Raw genomic sequence first — 8,387 nt, 5'->3', positions numbered from 1 at the left:
TTAATAATAATAAAAATAAAAAACGTTCCCAGTAAAAAAGAAAAAAAAAAGTCATGTTTTTAGACATTCAAAGAGTGTTCTATTGGTAACGCCTCGACTGTGACTCTGTGTCGTGCATGTTTTTCATGCTACCTGCAAAACAGAGGCAACCAGTGAATGGATCCATAGTGTTTTCAAGTGCAGCTGCCTCATTGTGAAGGCACTCAGTGCGAAGAGGTCATGGTTCATCACTCGACTGAGCGGAACAACTTGCTTGCTTAACCATTTCAGTCCCACTAGAGTTTCCAAAACTTGCCACATACAGTATGTTAGCAGGTAATTGCGTTCCGACTCTAATAGTCATCCACCTTTACTCAGTGGATATTACATTCATCAAAATGATTATAAACCCTCAAGTCCGAATGGTGAGGTTAGTTTCAAAATAAAAAGAACCATTTGAAAGAATAACGTGTTCTGACAGAATGAAACATTTGGGGTTAAAATTTCAGGAATCTCAACATCTTTGTCTCCAAGACATTTCTCTTTGGAATTTTTATTTACCTTTATCTTGGAAATATAATCTTCAACCAACAACAGATAATGTGCATATATTGTTAAAAAATGTACAGGTTTTCTTAATTCCAACATGCACATTTGAACAGGTAAAGGCATGCTCGTGAAAGAGATTGCATACAATGGTTAGTCTACCATCGTGTTTGTTGAAAATAAAGGTGGGCGATATGCATGCATAAGAACATGGGGATTGGGGATAGTACAAGCATATATTTTCGGTCAAAAAAATAAAAATGGCAGTGTGTTAATTTAAAAACTGGATCCAGATACATTTTTAAGATTGACAGACTGGTCTCTTCAGCCCTATGATCCAATCGTGAGATATTTTAACAAATCCACCTTCTTGCTGCAAGGGCAAAACCCTCACTCAGTTGACAAAGAAATGAATGCCCAAAGAGAAGAGATCAATAAAACAGTTAATGCATCCCATTGACAGTTGAAAGACTTTTCTCATCCACTTATTTTGGGATCTATCTAGACGACAACAAGAATAATAATGTCACTGGTAAACTTTTGGTAGACCCCTTTTTAGACTTTTGTTAAAAACCTCATAGTCAAATAAATACAAAACTAAAAACCTTTTTTTTATTTTTATATTTTTATATAATTTGGTTGTGGTAAACAACTTTACAACCCAGAATTCAAGAGAAACCAAGTGAACCATCTACCTCCGGGGTGTCAAACTAATTTTAGTTCACAGGTCCCCTGCAGATTCCACACACTTGATAATCACAGTAAAAGCCCTCTTTGTATAGACATCATTGGATGTGTGCGGGTTTTATAACCCGGATTTCTCACATCATATACATTTTTAATCATTGTGTGTGCCTTTTTCGTGGGTCCAATAAGCTCCCATTGACACCTTCATCCCGATCCACCTCATCCTCCCAATCGAGCCCACGCGGACCGCATGTGACCCTCAGCAGGACATTGGACAGGACATCCTGGTAGAAGCTCAGGCAGACCCAGCCGGGCAGGTACAGCAGCGTGATCAGCCCCATCACGTTGTGCGGGTAGTGGGAGTAGTCCCACGAACAGGCGCCGAAGCACCTGAGGGCCAGTCCCCAGCAGAACTCCCACGCGTAGACGAAGCACACGTAGACGGGCAGCCTCCGCCAGGCGCCCCAGCCTCTGCCGAAGCGCAGGCGGAGGTAGAGCTTCTCCACCACGAAGCTGCAGCTGCCGTACATCAGGAAGGACCACAGGGACGTGTGGCCCCGGAGGGTCCGGTCCGACTTCTCCGCCAGGTTGAACGCGGAGGTGAACAGCACCTCGTCCAGGAAGCCGTGCATCCCGAAGAACAAGAAGCGCACCGACCCGGGCAGGGCGAGCTGGGGTCCCGGTCCGACCTGGACCCGTTGGCGGAGGTCGAGGTTGGGGTGGTACCGGAGCCCCGACAGCCCCTCGTGGAACACTCGGGTGAAATAAAGAGATATGAGGTACTGCACCGCGAGCTGCCAGGCTGAGACCACCCCAGCGTGTTCAGGGAAAGCGCCGAGGGTCCCGAGCAGCATCTGCAGGCCGATGTACACGGACGGGTAGAGCAGCAGGTGGAAGACCGCCCGGGACCGGCCCCGGAAACGCCTCTTCTGGGAATGAACCCTCTCCAGCGCCAAGTGGGTCAGGGAGTGCACCACGCACAGGTACGGGGAGGAGAAGCCCACGAGTTTGGGGTCCCGGTCCTTTACAGACCCCCGCAGAGCCGACAGCACCACGTCCAGGGTCACGCCGTGCATCCCGTACAGGTACAGCCGCATCCAGCGCGGCAGCTCCGCGGCGGCAGCGTCCTCCCCGGATGCGTCTTCTCCTTGTCGCCGGGGGCTCCTCGCCGTCGTCGGCCCGGTGTCGGCGCCGCCGTCTCTCCAGCGACCAGCCATGCCGATGGCGCGCTCTCGACCCCCTCCGGAGCGGCCGAAACCGCTCAACGACGCATCGTGTCGCCGGTGGCGTCTCGCCGTCGGGCCGCAGGGTGCCGCAGCCCGCGGTGGAAGGGACTGGGCGGGGCTAACGATGACGAGCGCGGGGCCGCGTCCCGACCTGTGCCGTATGACGTCGTGAGCGTCGCTGAGAATAGCCGCCGCCGCTCCCTTAACGCTGATCTTTCCCCATCATGGTTCTCGAAGTTGTTCGGCGCTTAATTCTTGTTGTCTCGATTTGACATGCCCGCCCGTCACCCCCTCTATTTCACAAACTATTTTGCAACGACAATTTTCTTTTCTCCATCCTCTCATTTTCCGCCCCTTCCGTTCCTGGGATGAGATAATGACTGCTGCAATGGCAAGACTGTCTGGGAAGAGGCAGAGAGAGAGAGAGAGAGAGAGGGACAGAGAGAGTGCGGTAAGCGGGTGAAAATGGAGGCAGGGAGGACCAGAGGAAATAGGGAAGAGGGAGAGAAAACGAGCCAGGCAACATTTGCAGGAGGAATAAAGAGAAAGAAAGGCGTCGGGGGTCTGAATGGGAAAGAAGAGGGTCGCGCTTGGGTCGTGACTTGCAACAAATTGCATCACTGCCCGACTGTGTCATGTAAAATGCCTAAAAACAATGAACTCCAATTAACCATCAACTGGACTCAAAATGTGCCGACGCCGAGGTTGAAGTGGCCTCTTGCATATATATAATATATATGCATATATATAAGTTGGCTACAAGCATGATAGAAATATTGCAGACAGTTGTGATGAGAAAAAAAGGTAACCGTATAAAAATGACTTAAATGTGTACAAACAAATTCTCAAATGTGGGTGGATAAGGGCTGGTCGGCACAGAAATCACGTCCTGTATGAGGCCGACGTCGGAACTCCAAAATTCCAATCCGGACGCTCCCTGGATCAAACAGCAGGTGGCAACATTGCAGCATCGTGTCCGAAAGGCCTGGGAGGGCGCAGTGGATCCGGAGTGCGGTCTGCCGGGGCTTGGTAATCAAATGCATCTGCATCCAGAGAAATCTCGACCACACTGCGGTGCGCGGAGCTCTCACTTGGCAACACGGCACAGGAGAGATCACCATGCTTATTTTGTGGGGGCCGGTCGAAGTAGCCGGATTCTAGCGTCGTTTTGGGGATGGGCTTGGACTTCATATATATCACGGAGTTTACTTAAGCTTGTCTGGTTTTCTGAGATTAATCAGTTTGAATGCTAAATCGATACATCCCATTAGACGCGTGATACCACGCGGCTTTACGCCGATAGCATACAAATCCGTTTTCTCATCACATTTTGTCCCGTTAAGCTCATTACAACGACTGGTTGTGGGCCACGGCAAGACAAGGCTCCGTTATGGGTGATTGATTTGATGCCTGGCTGGCTTCCACAGGAGATGAATGTGATTCTCCGCTCGTGCACTTAAGATGAGAACCTATGATGTGAAATGTAATTTTCAGAAGCCATTTCCTCCAATTTGAGTCATTACCCAGCCGGGGACTGGCCCTTACGCTCCGTCATGGTCGCAAATGGAAGGGTTTGAATGTGTGGCCCTTGATGATTTTTTGCGAAATTTTGCCCCCCCGTTAAAACGCTCACATTGTTCCACCTCCATTGTCCCCGAGGGTGGCGCCTGTGGAAGGATCGAGAGTGAGTGTGATTGGGGGTGAGTGAGTGAAAGAGGGGTTTTGTGTGTAAAAAATCTGTCCATGCATGTGTGTGTGTGTGGGTGTGGGTGTGGGTGTCTACACAAGCGAGAGATTGAAAGTGGGCGATATTGGCAGCGGCCGAGAGCGAGCGGGTGAAATCCATTGGTTTTGTACGTATGTGGATGGATTTCCAACTCTTTTGCGCGTGTGTCGTTTGTGTTTCGATGCCCTTTCCCAAAGAGGAGAGAAGGGGGTTGACGGAGAAAAAAAAAAACGAAGGCGAAAGAGATCGGGCTTCCCGATAGGAGGGTTCAATATTCCCGGGTGGAGTTGCTCCCCCTCTTTTTTGCAGCTCTCTCCTCATTAGGAATTCCGCCCATCTCCGGAAACCTCCCAGGGGGGGCCCCGCGAGGTTATGCGGCAACACGACACCCGTACTCATCCTCTCTCACCCACGTCCATCCCTCTCGTTTGTGCTCCATCCTACTGATCAACACCGCCTTCTACTCTCCGGTGAACTTACTTGGTCTGGGGTTCCCTTTATTTATAACTGTTCATGCTGTATTACAAAACACTTTACTAATGAGAAACGTACTACTCTACTGCAGCTTCTCGTTGCTTTAAAGAGCCACATTATCGTTCCGCTGTGTTTTTTGACCGTGTTTTAAGTGAGAGCAGTATAACATTTTATTTAAATCTAGTTTGCACGCAATACATCCAGAGTGTCAGGCTGGCTATGGCAGGCCGTAGGAAGCGACGCAACCTCCTGTTTGTAGTCTCTTACATCAGCACTGATGTAAGTCCGATAGCTGATTTGCAGAAGTGCAAAAGAGTTAGTAGAACCCGCCAAAATGCTGATGAAATGCATGGTTTGGGCCCACTTTTTTTTTCCAGTATTTATCTGTGGAGGTGTGTTTGGCCCAGGGTCAGAGAATGAGGGAGGGCAGGCAGGCGGAGCCAAAACAGCGCCTTTTGGCGTGTATTTTATTGTTTTGTTCAAAACAAACTGTGGAACTTAGGGTTAGGGTTCACCTTTCGGTAATCTCAGCAGGACTGCACCAACCCATCAGGCTTACCCACTAGCACGATGGGGATGGACCATTCGCTCGTAGATTCCTCGGTTAACCCCATGTCCAGCATGGCCTCTAATTCCACCCGCACAATTTTGCACTTGTGTTCAGGCAGGCGATAGGGGCGGGAGTGCACCTTCACCCCTGGGGTATTCTCAAAATGGTGGAGTATGAGGGGCTTTACGGCCGGGCAGGGGAGAGAACACAACGGCAAAACGCTACTTCAGCACCTCGACTTCCTCGCTCTAGCCAGGAGAGAGAAACCTCCAATTCATATACGTCGTGTGACCACAAAGGGGCCTTGCCACTTTAATTACCAGCCAGTAATTTTGAGCTGGACGGAGGCAGCAGTACTAACACCTCGTCTCCCGCTGAGAATTGTCTTAACTGAGCCCCGCTGTCAGGGCCCACCTGGGCCTGGAGCAAGTTCTCCTGTGACTCCTGCCCTAATGCGTGTAGCTTTGCTCTCAGGTCCAGGGCGTACTGGACCTGGTTTTTACTGGTGCTAGGACCTTCCTCCCAGTTTTCCCTTAATCAGGTCCAGCACCCCACGAAGTCTCCTGCCAGACTGTAGCACAAAGGGGAACACCCCGTGGAGGAATGGGGAACCTCCCGCACCGCGGACAGCAGGGGGTTTAGCCACCTGTCCCAATTCCGGCTGTCATCGTGGACGAACCTCCGGATGATGTTTTTCAGCGTTTTGTTGAAGCGCTCCACCAGCCCGTCCTAAATGAGCGGACGCCCAGTAACCCGTACAGTTCTCCGCAACGCGGGCGACAAAACAAAGTGCCCCGGTCGGTCAGGATTTCCCTCGGAATGGCTGGCTGGTTGCATTAAGGCACAGTGAGAAGCTGCGGCAGAGTGGTAAGTTTCTCAATAGCAAAGCGTTCAGCGAGGTTGTGCGATGAACACTTATAAACGATGGGAACCAACATTTTAATGAGGCCCGGGTTCAAACACGGCGAAACCTATCCTTCAATAATTGTCCCCTTACGCCCACTCAGCTAATGACATTATTATGCGTCAAATATTTGAATTCCTCCGGATCACCCTGCCTCTCTCACACCGTCTCCACTCTCTGTCCTTTATCCGACTTGTTTCCGCTCCTCCCCTCTTCCTCTTCCCCATGTAACCACACTTCTCCCAACCAGCTGTGACACCGATTATTTGACCCTCCCCGCCGCCTCCCTTCCAATTTTCCCAAATTGTCCGTCTCTGACTTTTGCGGCAATAGCTTAATGGCTACGACAGTATTCATATAATAATAATGTAATACTTCCTGACTCATCCACTCATCTCCACCCTTCCTCACCCCTCTCCTCTCATCCTCCTCTCGTCGCTTCCGTCTTTCTCCCCCCCCCCCCCCCCCGCGCCGTCTTCACTCAATTATGGCTCCGTCTCTGCTCCTCTCCGGCCGGCGGATTCTCTCCTCCGCTCTCTCTCCTCACCTCTGCTCGCCTCACTTCCCTCTGCACACTCTTATGTATTTATGTGCAAATAATCCTATATCGCCCACCCCCGGCCCCCCCCGACCTGACCACGCTCTTCCACTCCCCTCACCCTCATCTTATTTCCCCCTCTCGTTTCCTGTCCTCTCCTCACTCTCCTAAAATCTATTTGTGTTCGAACGCTCCATAGACATGCCCGGTTCATTTCATCGCCTCCCCCTCCTCGTCCCCCTTCCCCGCAACCTCGGCGACCTTCCCTTTAACCTTGCCCTCCCGAGTCACATCCGGCTTTTAACCTTTTTGCGACCATTATTTTGCCCTTTTATTTTTTTCTTTATTCCTCCCGACAGACCTGCTTCCCCAGCCTATAACGCGGAGAGGACTTTTTTGAAGCGCCTCTCACTTCCCGTCACCTTCCTCGTACAGATATCCCTCCCAGCTCCTCCTACCTGAACCCATTGTCCTTTGAAGTGTCCCCAATTTAACCCCATTTTAACACTTCCAAGTTCCTTCTGTGCAGGTTAGCACCTATAGACATGCAATATTAGCTGAAAGCACGAAACAAATATTTGTTGGCTGTGCTGGTGGTGACTGCTGCAGCTGCTACGTGACTATTAAGCGACTTGTTATCACGCCCTTTGCGCTAAGTGCTTGACACCTTGTATATGTGCGCTGCCTTTTCTCAGCCCCGAAATGACCCGTATCTTAGATTCAACAATATTCTAGGTCTCCCTGCCAAAGGACTCCGAGTACAAATAACTGCAATTCACAACTGAATTTTCTCCATTGTATGCCGACCATCATGCCATGTCGTACCTACTGCGGATATGGTTCCCGGGTGGAAACACATGAATGGCAACGATTTTATGGAGCCATCAAGGTCGGCCCAAATAACTGCGACGAGAGGATGACAATAACGTCATGATTGTGGCAGCTCGAGCTGACGCACACTCTGCACTTTAGTATTTGATGGAGGGAGAGGAGCGGGGTGCGGTCGAGGTGGGAGGAAGAGGAGACGGGGCGGGGAGGTCTTCCAGAGGGGCTTCCAGCAGACTCAAACACAATGCAGCTTTCACTTCTCCTGTTCTCCGGTCCAAATGACTCCTCCTGCTTCTCACCACTGCTGCATCACCTTCTCCTCTCCTCTCCTCTCCTCTCCTCTCCTCTCCTCTCCTCTCTGCCTTCCCTTGTTTGTCACTTCTCTGTTTCTTAATGAGGATGGAGTGAGCCTGGTTAGGTAATTATCCATTTTTCTGTGGCCCTCTGTGCTCCTGTAGCCAACTAACCCCCAGGCCCCTGGCTTCCCCAGGCCTGGATTTGGGACCTGACACACACACAAACACACGCACACACACACACGCACACACACACACACACACACACACACACACACACACACACACACACACACACACACACACACACACACACACACACACACACACACACACACACACACACACACACACACACACACACACACACACACACTCTTTCTTTCTTTCTTTCTTTCTCCCCTTCCCTCTCTTTCAAATGCCTGCTTGCCTGGTTCTTCTCCCTTTTCTCTCTCTCTCTCTCCTGCCTCTTTCTCACCCATTCTCTATCCCTCCCTCTTTCTGGACAGTCTTGTCTAGACTTTGCAGCACTAGTGGACAATGTTATCTAATCTAAGGGAAGGAAATGATGGAAAATGCAAAGTAAAGGCAGGAAAATATTTGGTGATAGATAGATGGATGCATGGCATTTAC

The 8,387-nt window shown here is 50.4% G+C and overlaps 1 protein-coding gene across 1 annotated transcript; it reads right to left on the bottom strand.

The window, feature by feature from the left end:
• Positions 1 to 1,354: 1,354 nt before the first annotated feature.
• On the bottom strand, positions 1,355 to 3,993 carry tmem229a (transmembrane protein 229A; the record flags this gene model as incomplete). The annotated part of the gene is made up of 2 exons (XM_080022610.1): positions 1,355 to 2,589; positions 3,962 to 3,993. 2 exons carry the CDS (start codon positions 3,991 to 3,993, stop codon positions 1,368 to 1,370), a joined length of 1,254 nt encoding a protein of 417 aa, XP_079878736.1. The 3' UTR covers positions 1,355 to 1,367.
• Between the last annotated feature and the right edge of the window lie 4,394 nt (positions 3,994 to 8,387).

The sequence above is a fragment of the Zeus faber genome, assembly GCF_960531495.2.
Source record: "Zeus faber genome assembly, chromosome: 21".
NCBI lineage: Eukaryota > Metazoa > Chordata > Actinopteri > Zeiformes > Zeidae > Zeus > Zeus faber.
Note: the sequence above shows the minus strand (reverse complement) of the source record. Positions and strands in the feature narration are given on the sequence as shown.